General features: G+C 39.7%; 1 protein-coding gene across 1 annotated transcript in view; it reads left to right on the forward strand.

Moving 5' to 3' along the window:
• Window positions 1-24,924, forward strand: part of LOC117037207 (serotransferrin-like) — a 47,776-nt gene that overhangs the window by 20,834 nt on the left and 2,018 nt on the right. Inside the window, 10 exon segments of the mRNA XM_033133011.1 lie at window positions 197-261; window positions 1,362-1,546; window positions 2,712-2,905; window positions 9,018-9,107; window positions 9,109-9,263; window positions 9,876-9,970; window positions 10,802-10,879; window positions 13,478-13,560; window positions 19,185-19,321; window positions 20,520-20,574. Of these exon segments, the coding sequence (XP_032988902.1) occupies window positions 197-261; window positions 1,362-1,546; window positions 2,712-2,905; window positions 9,018-9,107; window positions 9,109-9,263; window positions 9,876-9,970; window positions 10,802-10,879; window positions 13,478-13,560; window positions 19,185-19,321; window positions 20,520-20,574 (1,137 nt within the window).

Consider the following 24,924-nt stretch of genomic DNA (forward strand, 5'->3'; position numbering starts at 1 on the left):
ATTAGTAATATTTAAGATTAGGGATAATAGATTAGTGATAATCTATTATTGGTAATAAGAGGAGATTAGTGATAGAATGGGAGTCACAAATGCCGATATTAGATGGCCAGCCCTAGATCTATAAGGCAGCCCTCCCGAGTGACAGATGTGTCTCACTGACTTCCTTTCTTCTCTTTCCTTGTCTGGCCCTCTGCAGGTGCCTGGTTGAGAAAGGAGACGTGGCCTTTGTGAAAGACCAGACTGTCATTCAGAACACTGGGGGTACGTAAAATGTTACTCTGTGCCCTGAATTTTTGCCTTTCGTATGTGTGCTATTTTCCCCCTCTAATCAGATTGCATCTTGCAGAGGGCTGAGAACATAGTATTGAATAAAAGCTTAAATTACTGAGTAGAACAAATCAGTTTGGAGAGAACGATGATGGATTTCATTTGGAAGGTACTGAGTTGGAGGGACTGGTAAGAAAGGAAAAGAGAAAAGTTAGAAGGTGAGCGAAGATGTGTGCAGTTACTAGTGGGGGAGAGGCAGGCAATTTGGAGTTTTCTATTAAAACTAAAAGTGTACATTTGGGGAGTGTAGGAAAAGAAGTATTTTAACTTTATATATAAGTAACATTTTATGATAGTGAATTCCTGTATTAGTTGTTCAATTAAATGAAGAAAATTAAATGAAAATCAAATTAAGAAAAAGATTACAATGCAGCAGTTTAGGAGAAACGTAAACTGTAGGTACACATGTTGGAGAATTCCTCTGGAGGAAGGAGCCCAAACCCTGAGAATGGGTGAGATTTTCTTCTTCAGAAGGAATACAGAGAAGATGAGGCAAGGGGCTGAGAATAGGATACGGGCCTATACGCACAGAGGAACGTGCACATTTTCATGCAGAACCAGTGTGAGGGAGTCAGACTTCACATACTGCTGCAGTTTCCAAAGGGCTTTGGGGGGCAAGTTCTTTTACTTGTTGGTACAAGAAGATATAGCACGGAGATTGTCAACCAGTTGAGGGTCACGTTCTTCCTACGCTGGAGCAAGAGGTCCAAATGCTTTGGAATTTAGTAGAAATGAAGATCGTTTTGAATAGTATCCACAGAATATAGTTCACTCTTCCATGGCTGGGTGGAGCGGGTTGGAAGGGGTGTCACTAGGAATTCCTGGTAAGTCGCTTCCTCTCCACGTCACTGTAACTCATGTGTGTACTTCTGCTGGCCACTGGATCCAGGCCCTCCACACGCCAGTGGGCCAGTCCCAACCATCACTGAGGGTGCATTGACCAAAGAACCCTGAAGCTTGGGCTGAGAATCTCTATCTCCAGGAAAGAACCCTGGAAGTTGGGCTAAGGAAAAAAACCCTTCTGCTGTCCCCAGGAAAGAACACTGATGATTGGGCTAAGAATCTGAAGGAGGAAGACTTTGAGCTGCTATGCACTGATGGCACCAGGAAGTCTGTGTCCCAGGCTGAAACGTGCCACCTCGCCCGAGCCCCAAATCATGGTGTGGTCGCAAGGGAAGATAAGGCAGCTTGTGTTCGTCAGATGTTACTTAACCAGCAGGTATGGACCAGCCAGGGCCTCCCACGCTTTCTTTCTGTGTGGATTATTTGTGGGGAGTTCACTGCTAAGTGCAGCCCAGCATTCTCTTTCTGGAAACTAGAATTAAGAGAGTATGGATTGTGGAACTGAGTCTCCCAGGCCTGGCTCTGCTTACATCTCCTGGTCACTGGAGGTTTGTCCCCATCTGATCTGCATGTCCTCAGGTCCAAGCCTCTGCCTTTCTGCTTCTTGCCTTTGACCTTGCTCTGTGGTCCCTCATTTTCCCAACGTCTGCATTTTTTTAAATGGAGGAGACTAATTCTGATTCCCAGCCTTCCTTGATATGCATCATGAAATGCAGATCTGTATTTCCCTTGCTTAAACAGGCTAAGAACCATTCCAACATCTAGAAAAACCCAAGACTCCTACCTCAAGGAGCTTATCCTCTGGGGAAAGCAACCAACCCAGGCCAGCCTTAGTGGGGAAAGGGGCTGCCTCAGTATTCTAATTCTAAAGACTCCTCTACCTACAAACATCACCTTCCCCTGAGAGACAGTTTCCTGCCTATTGATCACCATTAATTTCCTTTTTTAAAAATTAAGACAGCATATCTTTGTGAATCCTCTCAAGGTAAATGATAATAATAATTAGGATTTAATGAAGATTTCCTAGGTACTAAGTAGAATGCTGAGCTCTAAATTTAAATCATTTCACTTATAACCTTAGGAAGCCTGGAGTAATCAAGCCTCTTGCCCAAGACTGGATCAAAAATGTAGTCAAACATGAACTTGTAACAACTACGTGTACCTTCCCTCACTGGGTGGCTCACGTTTAATATCTTCTTTAACAATAACACTTGGAAGGGACTTGTTTCTGTCCTTGTATTTCCTGGAAGCAGCCCCCAAGGCCATGGCCAAGGAAGTGGGGAAGAGAGATCAGAAGTCAGGAGTGGGTGGGAGGGACTTCCCAGAGAAGGGCTGTTTCATGGGGCCTCATGAAAGCGTGGAGCCAGGGCCCCAAATGGGTGACTGACAGGTGCAGGAGGTGGAAAGATTCCCGAGGCATCCTCTGTAGCTTCCCTTTCTTCCCAAAGCTGGTTCCCAGCTTTTAGCTTCCTCCTTCCCATCCACGTGCTCCCAGCTGCTCACTGCCACAGGTCCTCATGCATTTTCTATCCATTTGACAGGAGGAATTTGGAAAAAATGGAACTGTCTGCTTGGGCGACTTTTGTATGTTCCAATCTAAAACCAAGGACCTTCTGTTCAGGGATGACACAAAATGTCTGGCCAATCTTCAGGACAAAACTACATATGAATCCTACTTAGGAGCAGAGTATGTCACGGCCGTGTCTAACCTGAAACAATGCTCAACTTCGAGTAAGTAAGAGGAACAGCATGGGGGAAGCTGCAAAGCAAACTCAGGCAGGGTTCTGGGTGGTGGGTACAAAAGTAGACGTAGGCTGTAGCCCTCAGGAGATGACCCACGGGCAAGATGAAAGAATGAGGGGACATCGTAACCCCAGCATGTACGAAAGACTCCTTGTGTGGGTAAAGAGGACACAAGTTCAGGGCACTGAAGTAGTAAACTGCTTGCCTGGATGTGCAGAATTCCACGTTATTACTCAGAAAAGGAAGAGGTTTCTGTGCCTGTGCCCACTGCTTTTCACTAAACTCCTTTTTTATACAGAGCTGCGTTGTCCCATACGGTAGCCTCGAGCTACATATGGCTATTTAAATTTAAATAATTAAAATTAAACCAAATGAAAAATTCAGTTCCCCGGTCACACCAGCCACAATTCAATACTTCACAGCTACATGTGGCTCTGTATAGGTGAGCAAAGAGAACCTTCCCATTACCGCAGAAAGTTCTTTAACGCAGCACTGCTCCTGAGAGCTTGAACGATGGTAAGTTCTGGAAACTATGAAGTTGCCATGCTACTCATCGAGAACGTCACTTTTCTAAGAATTAAAATACAACCAAACACACCTTTGCACCGTATCTATGTTGGACATCACTGAATCACTTGAAGTCCTTTGGAAGATAAGGGAGAATAACATGTGGTTACAGAGTGACTCTTCTTTAACTTTCGTGTGCATGGCCCTTGAAATGCTGATGCTCGGGCCCTGGGAATACTGAGTCAGGCCCAGGCAGGCCCAGGCATCGTAACAGCTGCCCCACATAATTCTAATGTAAGGAATGCGCTTGCCCACAGCCACTGTTGTGAGCACCCAGGTTACATTTCCCTAACGTAAGTCCTCGCAGAGGGGAGAAAGTCTGGCTGTGCTATTTTCTGCTCCATCCCCAACCCCTTCATGGAAACTGGCGTGTACCAGGTGCTTAGTGCATCTTGCAAAGGTAGTTCCTCACCTGCCTGAAGAGGTCAGAGAGGACAGTCCTCCCGGGCTCCTTGAAGCCACATGGACTCAGGTGTGGGAGCCCCTCCTATAAGACACGAGGTGGGGATGATACAGGGCAGGGCAATCATGTCACCATCCTTGGCATGGGGCACTGCCTGGGGCAGGCACAGAAGCTGAGCAGGCAAGAGGAGAGGCCACTGGGACAATGGCTGGTCCACCCACCAGAAGAGCAGGGCTGTGGTCTGAATGCTTTAGTATCAGGTTTAACTGTTCATTCACTCAACATAAAATAAGTATAGGTAGGTTTTGACTGTCCTACCTTTCTGCTCTGCCCCCACAGAACTCCTGGAAGTCTGCACTTTCCTCGGCATTTAAAATTCTAGAAGGGGTCCACCACCAGATGGAGATGGGAGCTCACGTGACCCATAAGCTGCCCCTGGTCTCGCTGGCCTGAGTGGTTTGGCTGCCTTCATAGTTCAATGTTACCACCTATGCAGGAAATAAAATACAAATTATTGGTTTTATCTTTTAAAAATGTCATTCTTTCCTAAATGTTTGTCCTGGAAGGGTTTCTTTTATACTATCTGACTAAATACACATGCAACCGAGTCCTTCCTTCAGAGCTCAAGAATCACCCGAACCTTCCCACAGCTTTGGTTGTGGTGCCAAAGCCACCCTCCTGGGGACAGTCCAAGTAGGAATTCTTTCACAAAAGGGTCTGCATCGTCATTATAATAAAACCAAGTGTATATCGTTGTGTGTGAGTGTGTGTGTGTGTGTGTGTGTGTGTGTGGCTAGGAAAGGGGCAGGAAGGAGGATGCAGAGTGAGTCATTGAGATGGAGTGTTCAAGGGAGTACAGAAAACGAATATAAAATATTTATATATTTTAAAAATATTGTTAACGAATTGCATCAGGTCCTGATTCTAACTAGTTAGAAAAATGAATCGCTGGAACATCTTGCTAAAACTCATCCCTTGGCCCCGATTCCCATAGCCGTCATTGCCCTGTCTCCTCACCTTCTCAGTCGAGCTCCTGAGAGGTGGAGGCTCACTCTTACCATGCCTCACTTATAACTAATGGCTGTACATATAGAAATCAGTCTTCTGCTCCACTTATTTCCCTGCAGTGATGGTGGCTAAGGTCACCACGCACCTGCCAACTGTGAAAACCAACTGTAGTTCGTTCATTCCTGAGTCAAGTTACTACACTCGATCCAGCGGACCACTCACTCTTCCTTGGAACTCTCCCAACTTCTCTGTCATGGTAGCTCTCTGCTTTGGTTCCTCCTCTCTGTGCCTTTGTGGGCTTACTGTGGGCTCCTGCTGCCAGCCCTGAAGTTGTAAGAAAATCTTCCTGGGGTTCTTCTCTTGACCCCACGCTCTTCTCACTTTCCAGGCTCTAAGTAATGTGAACAACTCCTTGGTATCTTCATCTATATGTATCATTGTGACCCCTGCCTCCAGCAGCCCCCACTCATACCTGATCTATGGATCTATACTGGAGAGCTCTCACAGCAACCAGAAGTCCAACATATCAAAAACGGAGGTGGTCATCCTGCTGCTTCCCTCTCCTGCTTCCTTCATCCAGCTGTTGTTTCCATATATTTCACATCAGCCAAAGTCATGGTCTTCTACCCTCAGAGGCACCATAAAGCAATGAGTCAAATTTCAACTCACTTTTTTCCCTCACTCCATGTCCAATGTCAGCAAGTTCTGTTGATTTTACCTTTTAAATAATTCTCCAGTTTGCCCCTTTATTTGCTAACTCCTAGCACAGCTGCAATTTACACTTAGGGCAGAGCTGCAGATAGGGGTTTCTGGACACAAAAATCCACATCTCTCTTAACTTTCTAGTGTCCAAGGAAACAGGACCCTGGGTCCACTTTTGTGGTCAGGATCTGATGTTGACCTTTTTACACAGAGCCCTACTTTGCTTTGAGCCTATCAACACTCTGCCTTATTTAATATTCACCTCAACTCCACCCTTACCCCAAATTCTGTAACTCTTTTCCTTTGTTTGGTGAGATGCTCCATGGGATGTGGCCTGTCCTACTGCAATGAATCAACACCTAATTTTGTGAACAATGTACTGAGCACTTGCTATGAGCCAGACACTGCTCTAGAAACTGCAAACACAACAGTGCATGCTATAGTCTCTTAAAAAATTCTGCGTATGTTTATTTATTCCTCCCTCTAGACAGCCTTCTTGTACAGAGAAACATAAGTACAGAGAAATGTCTGAAATAATGTTTACCAGATACTATAAGTATAAAAATTAAGGTGATTTGTGGCTTGCTTCTTTGCTTGAGTTTTTAATATAATAAACATGTCTTATTTTAATTATTTTAAAAAAACTCTTCTAAATTTTTTTTTTTTTTTCCAAAGAGACAGAGTTAAAGAGATAAGCCAGAGTAGGGGAATCACATGATTGGTGTCCCTGAGTCTGAGATAGGTTCCTTTGTGCGTTGGAACTATTGGGAACAGGAGAGTAGGGAAACACAAGTCTGGTGAACGAGATATTTTAATGAATGGAAAAGAAGGAAATATTGTCTCACTACGTTTGTTTTGTTGTAATTCTCCGTGTGCTATTTGAATCAAAGAGCAGAGTACTTGCAGGAAGCGGCAGTCTGTATCTGCCCGTCCTTCCTGTGTGATTCATCCCCGCAGAGCTCCTGGAAACCTGTTGTGTCCACTAGGTGGAGACAGGAGAGGACAGGAAGCCGCTGATCCCATACTCTCCTGCTCTCTTTCCTGAGAATGGCAGCAGCACCTTCTGACTTGAATGTGGAAGGTGTGCACATTTCTTCTTCCTTCTTAATACCCAGGAAACAAATTGAAGAAAAAAAAAAAGACTGACTTGTGAAACCCTTTTTTTTTTATCATTCCCAAATTTCATCACCAAGGTGTCACTTTTTTATTCGCATAGCTCTTACGAAAAATCCTTACACAGTTAGGACAGTTTACAGTACGTGTTCTCCATGTCTGGCCCTCCCTCCTTCCCTGCATTTTTAGTCCCTAACAGAGGAATCAATGGTTATTACAAAGGGTGTGTGTGTGTGTGTGTGTGTGTGTGTGTGTGTGTGTGTGTACCAAGTAGGGGTTAGGTCTGTAAGAAAGAAAAGAAATAGAATGTGGTAAGATCACTGTCAGTTCTTATAGTTTTAATTGACAGTGCTAATTTAAAGTATAACAGTTGGTTTATTTACTTCAACCTCACATCCTAAACATCCTTCCTTAATTTGGGGTCCCTATTGCCTACATTTATCAACAACATTCCTGGAAAATGAATTGTACTACGTCAGAGCACATAGTTAAACATAGAAAGTCCAACTGCCTGGGATAAATGGGTAAGTTACTTATCTCCTTGCCTCAGTTTGCCCTCTGTAAAACTGGGATCATGGGACATTGTGAAGATTAAACAAATTAATAAAAGTATTTAGGACAATGCCTGACACTAGAGCAAGTACTCAATAATTAGCGATTATTCTCATTACCCACCCTCACCTTCCAGTCTTGCTTCCATACCCATGTCCCCACCCCCACCTTTACCCTGCTTTTTCTTCTGAGCTCACTTTTCACTCAAGTTCCCATCACAGGATCCTCTCTATTTTAAGAGATGCTGCTGACCACTTCCAGGACATGTTTTACTCCTGTGTCACTGATTCTTCCTTCTTAGGCTCCTTTGTGGGTTCCTTTCTCCTTCTCACTCTTCAATGCTCACCATGATTTTAATGACCATATGTATATAGGACTCCCAAATGAAAACCTAGCACCTATTGCTGAAACTTTACATTGGTTTCCTGTATCACCTACTTGATATAAGATTTTTAATTTCCCCAAGGCAGCTGAAATTCAATATATGCGTATACAAAAGAGGCAATTTTCAGTCTGGCTATGTCCGCAGCTTCAAAGTCTCTCCAACTGAGTGTTGCAATTCACTTTCCCAGTAACCGACACCCTCTGCTTCAGATGCAGTCTTGATAATTCTCCTCCTTAACTCAGCATGTCCAGTTAATTACCACATCCTGTGTACTTTCCTTCTAAACATCTCTCAAATCTCTGCCCTCCTTTCCATACCTACCTCTGTTCCTGGGTCAGACCCTGTGCGTCTTTTGCCAAAACACTGCAAAAGCCCCCAGCTGGTCACCCTGCCTCCAGTCTTCTCCATTGCCATGCCAATCATCTGTGTTACCGCCAACTGAAACTTCTTATTGCTCTGTATAAAGTCTCGGTTCCTCAGCACAGCACACAGTTCCTTCAAGTCTGGTTCCTGCCAACCTTTCTTGTTTCATCTCCTGCCACTTTGGCTGAAATGACACCTGCTTAGTGACAGAGACTGCAAACTGGTAGCCCTGAGGCTGACCACTTCTGGTTCGCTAAAGTGTTTTATTTGGGCTCCAAGTTTTTTAATGTTTCCCATTACTTGCTGAAATTTAAAAAGTGGAAAATTTCCCATTAACACCTGCCTTTATGGCTTCTCTTGAAAAGCTGGAAGAACTGACCACCTGGGTCCCACATACCTGCCTGGCAGAGTTGTGACTGCCCTTTTGGGTAGGAATGACAGCTGCAGTTCTCAAAAGCCCCCACCCCTCCTACCGATTTTCATGACTGCTTCCATAGACCTTTTAGGTGCAGCCCTGGATTGACAGTGTAGGGACACCGAATTGCTCCCTTTCTTTTGTACAGAGCACCCTTGCTCCTTGAACGCCGGAGAGGAACTCGTCTTTCCTAGCTCAGTTCCGGTCACTTTCTTCCAGGAGCATTTCTCTGAATCCATGATGAACTAAGTGTCCCTTTCTGTATTCCCATATCGCACCGTACATCCTCTGTCACATCCCATGCCACATTATATTCAGGTTAAATGTTTGTGTAATGCTTGAATTCCTCACAAGACTCCCCTCACAAAGGGAACGACTGGATATCCTCAGTGATTTCTTGAGCCATTCATTTTATTCATTCTGTCAACAACCATGAAGAGGGTGGCGACATTTGGCTCATGTCTTAAAGGATAAGTGTGTCGCTCATGAAATACCTGCGGCTGCCATCTCATTTCGTAGGAGCGATGTCCGTGAGAACTACAACTCCCATCAGGACCTTCGGGATCGCGGCCCTCGAAGGAGGACATACAACTTAGGAACTACCACTCCCGTGATGCTCCGCTTCAGACGTCTGCGCAGCGCCTAGAGACACGTTGCTTTTGCGGCGCTGGAGACCACGCATCTCAGCATGGCTTCCGCGGACTCCCGGCGAATGGGGAATGGTGGCGGTGTCGGGGGAGCCTTCCAGCCCTACCTAGACTCCTTGCGGCAGGAGCTGCAGCAGAGCGACCCGACGCTGCTGTCAGTCGTGGTGGCGCTTCTCGCGGTGCTGCTGACGCTAGGTAAAGTGGCAGCGGGTGCCGGGCGGGAGAGTCCGGGCTGGGACTGGGAGGATGTGGGAGGAAGGCACCTGGGGAGCGTTTAGAGTGGGAGACTCACTCCTTATGCCACCCTGCCCTCTGCTTGAAGCAGCGGGAGCAGCGCTGCGTTAAAGCGGATCCCCCGCGACCCCCGGAGTGATGGTCCTTGGGGCACGGGTTATTCTTCTTCATCGGCCCTTTTTACCTGAGTGCGTGGTCCCCCCCTCCCGTCTCACCCCCCATTGCTTTTACTACCAAGACACCCAGGGTCTCTGCTTCAGGTTTGAGAGTCCTGTGTTTGCGAGCTCGGCGCTGGGGATATAGAGTTAATAAAACAAGATTGCACTTGAATCCACAGTGAGGGTAGTAGGTGCAGACGGAAAAGTTGACAGTTGACAGTGGCTAACTCAGTGGGGTTGACTCAGTGGGGTCCCTAACAACAATAACGATTATAATGGTGGTAATAACAGTAACAGTAAGTTCCAGGTGACTGAGCTGTTCAGTGGTAGACTTCAGTTAATTTCCCCACCCAGCCATGCACTCATATTATTGATAATCAACGCGTAATTTGGGTTGTTTTTCTCTATTCCACAGTGTTCTGGAAGTTCATCCGGAGCAGAAGGAGCAGTCAAAGAGCTGTTCTTCTTGTTGGCCTTTGTGACTCCGGGAAAACATTACTCTTTGTCAGAGTAAATGCTTTGATTTACATCTCTCTTAAACTTGATAGGAAATTTTAGGGCATCCCATTATTCCTGTGAAGCCACGGTTTATTTTGGAAAAGAAGCTGATGCTGACAAATTTGGGGGTTAATTCTTGACTCACCTGGGAGGACAAAAAGACTTGAAAACTCATACGTTGGAATTCTTTGACCATTTCTATTTCCTTGCACTTGCCAGATACTGATATTTAGTCCTTATCCCATTTAAGGACTTTACGTAACTACTTTCATGCCGTGGCCAAGAATGCCAGAACAACTGAAGAGGTAGAAGACAGTAACCTGTATATGCTGTATAATTCATTGTATAATCTCTCCTGAGAGCTTGTCAAAGAAACTTTTTCAAAGGATGATTCTTTGACATATTGAGCTAATTAGGCTTCTTTTCCCTATTTATTTTTAATCTATTTAGTGTTTTTAACTGGTTTTTCTTTGCTGTGAAGAGTAGCAGAGATTTTCTCATTATTACTCCTTTTGAGAGTATAAATTATTTCCTTTCCACTAAAGAAATATAATCTTTAATCATTTTTAATGATTAAAAATGTTTATGGAGCGTTAGTAAATTTGGCCACTAAACATTTGAAACTATTATTTGAAAATAATAGTGTTTTTTGTCCCCATCTCTTCATTGGGAAGAAGGGAATGAAGTTTGCAATTCATTAGATTTTTCTACGAGTAAAAGGCAAAAAATCATATGTGCTTTTCAACTAGGGGAGTTAGAACAAAAGTGCTCTCAAGATTTGCTATTTAGGTGTTTACTCTGATCTCCCCCATATTATTATTATTCCTTTTTTTTTTTTAACAGTTGTTAACGGGCCTTTACAGAGACACTCAGACTTCCATCACTGATAGCTCTGCTGTGTACAGAGTCAACAATACCAGGGTAAGGGATTCCTAGAATGTTGGGAGTCTGACAATTTTACTTCACTTGGGTGTGTCAGGAAAAGACATTTCTAGGATAAATTATTCTAAGGGTGTGGCTTATTTTTAAGGGTAAATATAGACCATGTGTCAAATTCTGTTCTTCACCATCCGAGCAACGAATTTCATCATGCCCTCCCCTGCTTTGTTGTACCTCATGTACACTGATGTCACATCACATTTTATTAGTTTTTGTGTCTGTGTCTTCTTTACAACTTTACCTTGAGTTCTTAAGGGTGAGCATTAAACCTTTTGCTTTTCATTCATGTTTTGAATATGTAATACATGTATATGGGACAAAAATTCAAAAAGTTAAAAAGGTTATTTGGTGAAAAGTAATTTTGCCTTTCCTGTCCCTACTATCTGGTCTTCTCCTTAACAGGTAGTAACTTCCCATTTTCCTGTGTACTCTTCCAGATTGTCTATGTATTAATATATATGAACATATCTGTATATCCTTTAATTTTTTTCTTTTAACACTGTTCTGAGCATTGTTTGATTGATTGATTGATTTTTGAATTTAGCAATATGACTGATACATGGTTTGATTTTTGTTTTTTCTCCCTCATTTGTACCTGCTTGATTTATGAGCTGCACAGTATTCCGTTATGTGGCTGCACCATACAATTAATGTCTTATTTAATAAGAACCTTATTAACAGACATTTAGTTTGTTATAATCTTTTGCTTTTACAAACAGTGTTGTAGTGGATATCTTAAAGAGTATACATGTGACTATCAAAAATACCAACAAGGAATCATGAGAGGACTTTTTACATACCTTTGTAGCTCCAGGATGTCGATAATGACTGCCAAACCAATTTTAATGCTTAATGAGTATTTGGTGAGTGAATGGAGAGATGTCTGGGTAGCTGGTTGATGAGATAGGTGTATAGATGGATGAATTAGAATGGTGTTCTTAGAGACCTTGTCCCCTTCTTGTGTCCCCCTACTTTTCTGGTGCCTCTAGAATTAAACATTGCAAGCAAAGATAAAGAGACATCATTTAAAATGTCTTAGAGATATTTTTTCTTTTTTCAGTAATGACAGTCTTTCTAGCCCAGTCCTTTTTTAAACTCTCAAGGATTCAGATTTTGAAATTTCAGGTATGGGAGATCTTTAATTCTTGGGGCACTTGTACCAGATTTTTTAAGTGGGGTATTCCAGGGTATGCCTTAGACCTGTACTTTCCTGTAGAGTTGCCACTGGCCACGTGTGACTATTAAACACCTGAAATATGACTGGTCCACATTGAGCGGTGCTGTAAGTGTAAAATATACACTAGCTTATGAAGAGTTGAAATGAAAAAAAGAATGTAAAATACCAATGATGTCTTGATTTTTTTTTTATTATGTTAAAAGGGTAATACTTTAGTTACTCAATATGTTGGATTAAAAACTTTTAAAAGTACTTTTACCTATTTCTTTTTGTTTTTTTTAATGTGGCTTTCAGAAAACTTAACATTATATATATGAGACTTGTATATTTCTATTGAATATGTAGAACATTCCTCCCTTCTGTTTTTTACTTCTCTCACCCCCTCCCACGTTCTCTCTCTCTCTCTCTCTCTCTCTCTCTCTCTCTCTCTCTCTCTCTCTCTCTCTCTCTCTCAATAGTAATATATCTTCTAGATTGTTTATACTGTGTGATGTAGTGCTAAATATGAAATGTGGTAGTGGGTCCTAAACTGAGGTCCCTAGACTCTTTACCAGTATTTTTCTTTTTTAAAAAGGATAATACACATTTTATATTTACCCATAAAAGACTTCACAGACTAAGTGACAGGTCATAATGCGCCCAGCTGTAATTATGTTAAATCTATGCATGATGCTGACCTCCTTCTGCTGAACAGTGGTTAAGGCTGGCTGTGGATAAAGGAGAACATCTGCGAAACGATCCAGGGGTCTGACTTAAGTGGGTGCTTAAAGAGTCTGTTCAGTAAGGGCATAACCCCTCCCTGTATCAATGTCATCTGGATCAAGAATTGACGGAAAATACTGACAGAGTTGGAATAAATGATGTGTCTAGTAGACAAATACTTACAATTAAATTATGGTGGAAATGTAAAAGAATGTTTTGTTACAAAGATTGGGAATCCCTATAATGGTAAATGCTATATGGTAACGTATAGGTTCTTATGTTATTTAGTTTGTGAATATTTATTACTGTTTTCACATGTTTGGCTTTTATTCACACTGGTATAGTTCCCCAGCCTCAGATGGACCACATTGTCCTGACTCCCCCAGACAGGGTCTGTTTTCTCATGTACCCTCAGAACATTTATCAAAGTTGTAATTTTACAGTGTGTTGCTCTTTCTGATTATAAGCCCTGTTAGAGCAGGGACCCTGTCTGTTTTTGTTCGCTGTTCCTTGACTGATGATTTATAAATAGAAGCTACTTGAGGACGTTTGTTTGATTCATTAATTAATTATGAGTGAACATTTTTTTGAGTAATTAATTGGCCACTCTTCGGGTATCTGAAATTGGATAAGAATGGTTTATATTGTGAAAGTGAATCAGGACTGAAGCATTAATTTAATGTTACTGCTGCCGTCCTTAGGGCTCTAGCCTAACCTTGATTGACCTCCCTGGCCATGAGAGCTTGAGACTTCAGTTCTTAGAGCGGTTTAAGGCTTCTGCAAGGTAAGTAGGAAATGGGATGGGCTTGTCTGAAATCTGTATATTAAGGCCCCCATGTTTGCTGTGGAGGTGTTCGGGAGGCAGACGGATATCCTAGAGTAGAAAAGCGTGGACCCTGGGCTCAGCCATTTCTGGGTTGCCAGCCCACCCTCATGGATTTTATGAGGATGACATGAGAGAATGTTGGAAGTGTTTCTCAGGGTGTTCAGAAAGTGCTAAACCTTGTCATGTAATTCTTCAGTATTCTTCTAATGTTGCTGACGCTTATTTCCTAAAATTCTTGTGCTGCTGCAGTTTAAAATGCTGTGTTTTTGTTTAGTCTCTAACCCTGATAAGAACCTACAAGGAAAATCAGTATATCACATTTCATTGATTTTTAAAACACATTTTGTATATGAAATTGGAATGCTGCTCATAGTTGATGGTGTTATAGTTTAATTGGCAGTATTTTCTCTTTCTTAGTTGTATTTGAAACAATGTCTTTTATTTGATGGAATCTTAGGTTTGATGGAATGAGGTCGTTTCTTATTTTTTGAAGATGTGTGGACTTATACTTTGTTGTTGCTTCCTTGCCCACAAGAGGGTGATGATGAACAATCTAGTACAGATGAGACTGTTGTGATTTCAAAAGAACAAAACAATTTTTAGGGAAGTTTTAGGTTCATCGCAAACCGTGAACAGAAGGGACAGAGATTTCCCGTGTACCCCAGCCCCCATGCATGCGTAGGCTCCCCTATTGTCAATGTCTTCCACCGAATTCATTCATTTATATAACTGATGAACCTATATTGATGCATCAGAATCTCTGTTTTACATTCGGATTCACTCTTGGTGTGTAAATTCTACGAATTTGAACAAATGTATAATGACACGTATCCACCATTCTAGTATCATGCAGAGTAGTTTCACGGCCCTAAAAATCCTCTGTGCTCCAATTCATCCCTCTCTCTCCTCTAACCCCTGACAAGCACTCATATTTCTACTGTCTCCATAGTTTTGCTTTCTCCAGAATGTCATAGTTGGAATCATACAGTACATAGCCTTTTCAAGTGGCTTCTTTCCCTTCCCAATATGCATCCAAGTTACTTTCATGTCTTTTCATTGCTTGATAGCTCATTTCTTTTTAGTGCTAATGTGCCATTGTCTGGATGTACCACAGTTTATCTATTCATTCACCTACTGAAGGAGATCTTGGTTGCTTCCAAGTTTTTGCAATTCTGAAGCTGCTATAAACATCCATGTGCAGGTTTTTGTATGGACTTAGATTTTGGGTAAATATCAAGGAGCACCACTGTGGAATCATACGGTAAAAGTATGTTTAGTTTTGTGCAAAGTTGCCAAACTGCCTTCCAAAGTGGCTGTATCATTTTGCATTCACGTCAGTAATGAATGAGAGTTCCTGTTCCGCATTTTCACAAGCATTTAGTGTTGTCAGTGTTCTGGATTTTAATAGGTATATAGTGCCGTCTGATTGTTGTAATTTGCATTTCCCTGATGACATGATGTGGAGCATCTTTTCAGATTATCAATCTATTTTGTTTGAAGTGTCTGTAAAGATCTTTGACCCATATTTTAATTGGGTCGTTTATCTTCTTAGTGTTGAGTTTTAAAAGCTCTTTATATATTTTGGATAGCAGTCCTTTATCAGATACAACTTTTACAAGTATTTTCTCCTAGTCTGTGGCTTGTCTTCTTTTTCTCTTGACAGTGACTTTTGTAGAGTAGAAATTTTTATCTTTAATGAAGTCCAGTTTATTGATTCTTTTCATGATTGTGTCTTTGGTGTTGTATCTAAAACTCATTGCTTAACATCATCTAGATTTTCACTAAGATCATCTAGATTTTGTCCTGTGTTATTTCCTTGGAGTTTTATAGTATTGTAGTTTACATTTAGGTATGTGATCAGTTTTGAGTTAATTGTGTGAAAGGTGTAAGGTCTGTATCTAGATTCATTTTTTTTTTTTGCGTGTAGATATCTACCTATTCCAGCACCATTTGTTGAAAAGACTATTTTTCTTCCATTGTATTTATTGCCTTTGTTCTTTTGTCAAAGATCACTTGACTATGGGGGTCTCTTTCTGGACTCTCGTCTGCTGTATTGACCTGTTCTTTCTTTAATACCACACTGTATTGATTAGACAATGTCAGCCCTCTGACTTTGTTCTTCAATATTGTGTTGGCTATTCTGGGTCTTTTGCCTCTTTATGTAAACTTTAGAATCCATTTGTCAATATTCACAAAATAAATTGCTGAAATTTTGGTTGGGATTGCATTGAATACGTAGATCCAGTTGGGAAGAACTGACATGCTGACACTACTTAGTCTTCCTATCCATGAATGTGGAATATCTCTGTTTACCTAGTTCTACTTTGATTTTGTTAATCACAGTTTTGTAGTTTTCCTTACATAGAGCTTGTACATATTTTCTTAGATTTATACCAAAGTTTCATTTTTTTGGATGCTAAGGTAAATGGTATTGTGTTTTTAGTATCAAATTCCATTGTTCATTCTTAATATTTGAGAATGCAAATGACTTTGGTATTAACCTTGTATCCTTTCATGTGCCAACAAAAACATTTTTATTTCTTCCTTCTTAATCTATATATGTTTTATTTCCTTTTTTTATCTTAATGGCTTAGCTAGGAATTCCATACAATGTTCCAAAAGCAGTGGTGAGAGGGGACATCCTTGCTTTGTTCTTTGTCGTAGAGGGAAAGCATCAAATGTCTCACCATTAAATACAATATCAGCTATATGTGTTTTGTAGATATTCTTTATCAAGTTGAGGAAGTGCCCTGCTATTCCTAGTTTACTGAAAGTTTTTTGTCATGAATGGATATTAGATTTTGTCAAATGCTTTTTTGTATCTATTGATATGATCATGTGGTTTTTCTTTTGTAGTGTATTGATGTGATTGATTACATTAATTGATTTTAGAATGTTGAACCAGCCTTGCATACCTGAGATAAATCCTACTTGGTTATTGTGATACTGTAATTTATAATAAGAAATATATATTTGATCTTCTTCCTGTTTCTGGCACAGAGCGCCTAAAATCCTTGGAATTTCCTAAGTATGAGAGCAATAAAGGTCATTTATTGTGTTAATGAACTGACTTTTGGAAAGCACCTACAGATGGGATCTTGTTGCCAGGAGAACCACCTTTCCAGTCCCATCCTGAGAGGAGAGGGGCTAAAGTTTGAATCAGTCGCCTTGTCCAATGATTTAATCAGCCATGCCTAAGTAGTTATGCCTCCGTAAACACCCAAAGGGTGGGGTTTAGAGAGGTCCCAGGTTGGGGAACCAGGATGCTTCCACATGCCACCATGTAGGACCCAAACTCCACGGCAACAGAAGGTCCTTTGTTCAGGACCTCGTCCTGTGTATCTCTTCATCTGGCTGTTGATTTGTATCCTTTAATATCCTTTGTAATAAACCAGTAATTTAATGAATAAATAGGTTTACTGAGTTCTGTGAGCCACTCAAACAAATTAATTGAATCCAAGGAACAGGTCATGGGAACCTCTGATTTATAGCCCATCAGAAATACAGGTAACAACCTGGACTTGGGACTGGCGACTGAGGTCTGCTCTATCCAATTAATCGAACCCAAGGAGGGAGTTGTGGGAACTTCCCGTATGTGGCCAGTCAGTCAGAAGCACAGGTAATAACCTGGGCTTGTGAATTCACATCTGAAGTGGAGGGCAATCTTGTGGGACTCAGCCCTTAACCTGGGGAATCTTAGGCTATCTTCAGGTAGATAGTGTCAGAATAGAGTTGAATTGTAGGACACCTAGCTGGTGTCAGGAATACTGTTTGGTGATGGTGGGAACCCTCATCCCCTACGTTGGAATTGGGTCCAGAACCTATTAGTTGTGGTGTATAATTCTTTTCATACATTTTTGGGTTTGATTTTTTAATATTTTGAGTATTTTTACATCTGTGTTCATGAGAGGTATTTGCCTATAGTTTTATTTTCTTCCAGTGTCTTTGGTTTTGGTATTAGAGAAATGCTGACCTATAGAATGAGTTAGAAAATATTCCCTTTCGCTTCTATTTCTGAAAGAGATTGTAGAGAGTTGTTATGTTTTATTTTTAAAAATTTGTTTAGTTGACATCTAACAATGTATAAACTTCCTTAAATGATTGATAGAATTTACCAATGAATCTATGTGTACCTAGTGCTTTCTGTTTTGGAAGGTTTTTAATTATTGATTTAGTTTCTTTAATAGATTTAGGCCTATTCAGATTGTGTATTTCTTGTGTGAGTTTTGGCAGGTTGTGTCTTTCAAGGAATTAGACCATTTCACCTAGGTTATCAAATTTGTCAGCATAGAAGCATGGTATTTATTACCCTTTTAATGTCCATGGGATCTGTAGTGATATCTCTTTTCATTCCTGATATCAGTAATTCATGTCCTCTCTCTTTTTTTCTGTAGTTAGCCTGGCTAGAAGTTTATCAATTTTATTGATCTTTTCAAAGAACCATCTTTTGGTTTTGTTGATGTTCTCATTGATATCCAGTTTTCAATTTCATTGATTTCTGCTCTTTTATTATTTCTTTCCTCCTGCTTACTTTAGATTTAATTTGTTCTTAATTTTTCCAGCTTCCCAAGGTAGAAACTTAGATTATTGATTTTTGGGTCTGTCTTCTTTTCTGATATATGCATTCAATGCTATAAATTTCACAGGGTATAGAGTTCTATTGTTGGGATTTTTCTCTTAAACACTTTAAATATTTCACTTCACTATTCTTGCTTGCATGGTTTCTAGGAGAAGTTGGATGTAATTCTTATTTTTCTCTATAGATAAGAGTTCTTTTCCTAACTTTTTTGGGGTTTTTTTCTTTTTCTTTGATTTTCTGTAGTTTGAAAATATGTCTAGGTGTAGTTCTTTTGGTATTAACCCCGCTTGGTGTTCTCTGAGCTTCCTGTGGTTTCTGTGGATCTGTGATTTGGTGCCCGACATTAATTTGGGGGAAATTCCTAGTCATTATTGTTTCAAATACTTCTGTTCCTTTCTTCTCCTAAAATTCCCATTACATATATGTTACATCTTTTGTAGTTGCTGCACAGTTCTTAGATGTTCCTCACCCTCGGTGCAGCCAACAATGGTGGGTTCGACCAACCACGGATTGAAAATATTCGGGAGGGAAAAAAGTTATGTTGTTACTGATGTGTACTGTGTTAGGCCTATGATGGTTGTGTCTGTACTGAACATGTACAAACTTTTTTCTTGTCATTTTCCCCTAAACAATACAGTGTAACAACTCTTTACATGGCATTTACATTGTATCGGGTATTACAAGTAATCTAGAGATTATTTAAAGTACATGAGAGGGTGTGCATATGTGTAGGTTATATGCAAATACTATACCATTTTATCTAAGGGACTTGGACATCCAAGGAGTTTGGTGTCTGTGGCACGGTTTGGGGGGGTCCTGGGACCAATCCCTTGTAGAGACCGAGCGACGACTGTATATGTGATGCCATGTGCACATACCTGCATGTGAGTGTGTTCTGTGTTATTCATTAGGATTGAATTGGACAAAATTAAGGATACAGTTTTTCAATTTAATGTTGCACTGTGGCATGCTCACATGCCTGTTTTTCTCTTTCCCCCTCCAGGGCTGTCGTGTTTGTTGTGGATAGTGCAGCCTTCCAGCGAGAGGTGAAAGATGTGGCTGAGTTTCTGTATCAAGTCCTGGTTGACAGTATGGGTCTGAAAAACTCCCCAGCATTCTTAATTGCCTGCAATAAGCAAGGTAACACCATGGGGGTTTTTTTGCCTCTAATAACAGGTTTTTCTGGGATAGCAAATAAGAATTAATATAGTTATCTACAATTGTTATTATTCAGGGTGAGAGACAACTGCTAATGGATTATAAATTGAAGGATTTTTAAATCTGAAAATACATATGCCTGCATTTTCATTAGTCTTCTTACCAGGCTGTTCTAAGGAATGACAAAGGATTATTAATTTATTAATTTTATTAATAATTATTAAGGTACTAATTTTTCTTTGATACAGTGTTGTTTTTTTAATTATAAATCATGTTACTTTCCCTTGTTAAGTTCATCAGATTGACAATATGTCATACCAGATAAACAGTTGTGGAGGAACAGATAGAGTCTCTCACACAAGTTTACCATCCAGCACATTTCATTAAGGGGAGCTTGCTTGCACTGGTTGTTTTTCTTTAATCTCATAGCCATTAAAAACTTTTAATCACATCCAATGAAACTAGGCTTCAGTTTCATTACCTCTAAAATAAGATAGATTAGTTGATCTTTACAGGCCTCTTTCAGATCTAAAATTCTGATTCTGTGAAAAGCCCAGCACATTTCTCAGAAGTGAGCAGGTAATTAACAATGCCTAATCAGGAATTGGTCTTAGGAGCATGACCTGACCTTCTCTTTATTCCTTCTATTCAGTGTAAGAAGAGGGGATAATATTTATTTGGCTTCTGCTGTGTGTCAGCCCAGCACTTGTTTCTTACCAATGTGTACTTGATGGTAATCTTAGTATCAGCTGGAAAGGTACTTAGGTTACTATTATATGACAGGTAGGATATTTTGATTGGAGTGAAGGCTCTTGTTACAGTCACAAAGCTGGTGGGTTTTCTTTTTGTTACACGGGCTGGACTTACATATATGTTAATTTAAAAGTATATGTTAATATGTTACATATATGTTAATTTAATGGAAAACTTTTATGAAAGAGCTAATCAATTTTAGAGTCACCAGCTTAATATATTTATAAGCATTATTGTAGGAAAACCTATACATGCAAATGTAAAACTTACTTTGGTAATGAAGCTACTAGTGATAAAAAGCTCTTTTAAAAAAGCGGGGGGAGAAACTTACTGGTTTAAATAGGAATTTTCCATATGTGCAAGAAGTCTTAGGAAAAGACCCTTTCTGGTTTAAAATACAACAATGTCTTTATTTTTTTTTTTACAGACATTACAATGGCAAAATCAGCAAAGTTAATTCAGCAGCAGCTTGAGAAAGAACTGTAAGTATGAATTAAGTCCTATTGGAGTCCTATTGATTAATTCTGTATCTTAACATTTAGGAAATATGAATTATACTGCCTAAGGTCTTTGGTTGTGTACGACTATCACAATTAGCCTGAAGATCAGTGTGAAATATTCTTGTTAAATAAATGAAAAAATAATTAATGGAATTATAAAAAGCATTAATGGAGTATTTATAAATATTTAAAATTTTTGTGGAAAGATGATCTGAGGTTTATTGAGACTAAGCTCAATTTATTTTCCCCGTTTCTAGTTTCTTTGTAGTAGATGACAAAGGTTTTAGAAACTAAAAAATTTGAAAGCCATGGAAATTTTTGTTGTCAGAATAAGAAAGAAACACTTTGGGAGAATATAAAAATCTGTGATACTATTTTGTAGCTTATTATTTTAAAGCTACGTGGCAATATTACTTAGCTTGACTTTCGTGTTTAAAATTTTATAAATTAAGCTAAATAAGCTTTTGAATTTTAAGGAATCTAGCATGTCTTTGTGTCCTGCCAATTTGTGAGAGCTAGCTAACAGCTTGTTTATGTAGGAGATACCATCCAGTATTATAATAAACAAGTTGATGTTTTCTTATTGCTGTTGTGTAAGGACTTTTTTATTAAAAGATCTGATGAGGAAAAACTGTATAAATTCAACTTTTAGCACCTTTTTTCCCCACTCTGATTGACTTACTCTTGTATTCATTTAACAAGCACCTGTACTTCATCTAGTGTATGCCACGCCCTGCACTCAGGATGCAGCGATAGGAAGAAATGACATGTTGTTTCTATACTCAGGAGCTTAGAGTCTAGTAGAATATGGTTTGCTTCAGGAGTTCACGAACTCCTGCTCCAGGTCTGCAAGCAGACTCATGCAAACATTTTTAAAGGGCAGGTGAAAAAAATAAAAGTAGAAAAATATGTACAGATGTTAAATGTCACCCACAAGCCCAAAATATTTAATTTATGACTCTTTACAGAAAAACTTTACCAGCCTTGGTCTCTGGTTTATCGTTTTCTGTGGCTTCTTTTTTTTTCTTTTAATTGAGAATGATACATTTAATTCAACATGTTTTAAACTTTTAATATATAAATAGAAGAATAAAATAAGCCACTTAATCAGATTTATCAAAGACATTATGCCTTCAAATTAAATATCAAAGAAAAAATTTAAACTCCTTTATTGAAGTATATAAAAAGCTGTACATATTTAAAGTATGCAACTCAGTGCATTTTGGGATAAGTGTACACCTGCAGAAGCATCACCACCAAGGCCATAAAAATCTCCATTACTTTGCAAAGTTTCCCTCTGCACCCTTTAAATCTGTGTATGTGTGTTTCATACTTAACATAAGTATGAACACTTATGAGAACACTTAACATAAGATCTACCCTATTAGCGAATTTTAAGTATACAGTGTAGTATTGTTATAGACTGTGTTGTGTAGTAGATCCCTAGCACTTATTTATTCACATAACTAAAACTTTATACCCTTTGACCATAATCTCCCCCATTTCACCCTCCCGACTGCCCCTGGTAACCACCATTCTATTCTTTACTTCTGTGTGTTTGCTTGTTTTAGGTTGCACAAATGAGTGTGATCATACAGTATTTGTCTTACTGTGTCTATTACTTCAGTTAGCATAATGTCCTCTGGATCCATCCATGTCGCAAATGGCAGGATTTCCTTTTTTTCCAGGGTTGAATAATATTCCGCTGTATATATGTCTTACATTTTCTTTATCCAGTCATCCTTCAGTGGACATTTAGGTTACTTCCGTGTCTTGGCTGTTGTGAATAGTGCTGCAGTGAACATGGGAGTGCAGATGCCTTGTCAAGATCCTGATTCCTGATTTCAATTCCTTTGGATAAATACCGTGTTTCCCCAAAAATAAGACCTAGCCGGACAATCAGCTCTAATGCGCCTTTTGGAGCAAAAATTAATATAAGACCCAATCTTATATAAGACTATATTATATTATATATATGTATACACACACACACACACACATATATATAATATTTTACTATAAGACCCGGTCTTATATAAGGCTATATTATATTATATATTTTACATGTATAAATAGTATATATATATATATAATATATAGTATTTTACTATAAGACCGGGTCTTATATTAATTTTTGTTCCAAAGGACTCATTAGAGCTGATTGTCTGGCTAAGTCTTATTTTCGGGGAAACACAGTACCCAGAAGTGGAATTGCTGAGTCATGGTGGTAGTTCTATTTGTACCTTTTAGCCATAGCTTTTTCTAATACTTTTGTCTTAAGCTTTTACGCTAGAGTTAAAAGTGATTTATACATCGCCATTGCAGTATTAGAGTGTTCTGAATCTGAGCATATTCTTACTGTAATGGTTTCACACTTGCATACGTTTTGTGTTGTTAATCAGCATCCTTTCATTTCACCTTGAAGAACTCCCTTAAGAATTTCTTTTAAGGCAGGTGTAGTGGTGATGAACTCCTTCAACTTTGTCTGGGAAAGTTTTTAATTTCTCCTTCGTAGCTGAAGGTCAGTTTGCTGGGTATAGTATTCTTGGTTGGAAGTTTTTTTTCTTTCAGCGCTAAATATTATCGTCCCACTCTACTGGCCTGCAAGGGTCTGATAAAAAATCCACTTTTAGTCAGTGGGGTTTCCCTTCTTTGTGACAATTGGCTTTTTTGTCTTGCTGCTTTCAAAATTCTCTCTTTGTCTTTGATTTCTGTCAGTTTTATTATAATGTGTCCCTGTGAGGCTCTCTTTAATCTATTTGGAGTTCTTTGGGATCAAGGGATCTGCATGTTCATTGCCCTCTCCAGCTTTGGGGCTTTTCTGCCATTATTTCTTTAAATAAGCTCTTGGCTTCTTTGTCTTTCTCTGCTCCTTCTGGGACTCCCATAATGATGCCCCATAAGTTATGTAGATTTTCTTCACTCTTCTTTCTTTTTGATCTGCTCTGTGGGTAATTTCAAATTATCTGTCTTCAAGCTCTCTGATTCTTTCTTCTTCTTGATCAACTCTGCTGCTGAAGCTCTGAATTTTTCACATTAGTCATTGTGTTCTTCAGCTCCAGAATTTTTTATGATTTCTTTCTGTTGAACTTCTCGTTTTGTTCATATATTGTTCCCCTTATTTTGTTGAGTTGTCACTCTGTGTTCTTTTATAGCTCACTGAACTTTCAGACGATTATTTTGAAGACGAGTACTTTGTCAGGCAGTTTGTAGATCTCCGTTTCTTCAGGGTTGGTTACTGGTACTTTATTTTGTTCCTTTGATAGTGTCATAGTTCCCTGATTAGTTATGATCTTTGTGTCCCTGCATTGGTGTTTGCACACTTGAAAAAGCAAGTACTTATACTTTTTACAGACTGGCTTTGTCAGAGAAAGCCCTTCTTTAGTCACTCTGGCCAGAGATTCAGGGTTGGCTTGCTGCTGGAGTTCTTGGGTAGGCTGGCCTGGCTCCTGAGTCCATGGGCTGGTCAGCCTACTGCCTGGATTCGTGAAAGTTGGCCTGGCACCAGTTTCCACTTGGGTAGGCCTATAGTCTGAATCTGTCATGTCTGGCCAGGCGCCTGGGTCCAAAGGAGGGGCCTGGGGGCCACGGGCTGGCCTGATGCTGGGTTCTTTAGCACAGTAGTGCTCACTCAGTCTCCTTCCCCCACGTGGAGTGTATCTCTCCAATGCTACATTATGCAAGCTTGCAGGAGAAGTAACGTTAGTAATGTGAAACTGTCCTTCCTACCCTCTTCAGTGCATTTTTTTTTTTTTATTTCTGTGCTACACTCAGGTCTATAATCTGTGACCTGGATTTCTTAGCTTCTGTGAAGGTATTTTCCTGCATGGATGATTATTCAGATTGATGTTTTTGTGAGAGGACTTGTGCTGGAAACTCCTATTCTGCCATCTTGCTGATGTCAGTCTGTCAGTGTTTACTCTCCCTTCTGAAATTATCTCTTTCCATACTCTTGATGCTCGCTCTCTTGAGACTACATATTGATTGTCATTGGGCTAAGGACATTGAAACAATTAGATGATTTGTTTTTTCTAAAAATTCAGTTGCAATTGTTGGAAATTATCTTTGGGAAAAAAGCAATCATATTATCTGTGTATTTTTATTAAGCAGTATAGTCTACTTCCTATGTTTAAAATACGTTTTTCCTTAGCCCATTTGCTTTTCATTCATAGACAAACAATACAGAAGGAAATGCTGTATTGTACGGCAGTGAGGTAAAATTTTAAAAAGTTGTAAGAGTTAGTACCAGTTAAATTAGGAGTCTAATTTTGTTTTAATCCTGTGTTAGTGAGACTTAGGCCCTAACAGCATTGAAGCATTTCATAGTCTTCT

Source organism: Rhinolophus ferrumequinum, chromosome 17, assembly GCF_004115265.2.
Source record: "Rhinolophus ferrumequinum isolate MPI-CBG mRhiFer1 chromosome 17, mRhiFer1_v1.p, whole genome shotgun sequence".
Lineage (NCBI taxonomy): Eukaryota > Metazoa > Chordata > Mammalia > Chiroptera > Rhinolophidae > Rhinolophus > Rhinolophus ferrumequinum.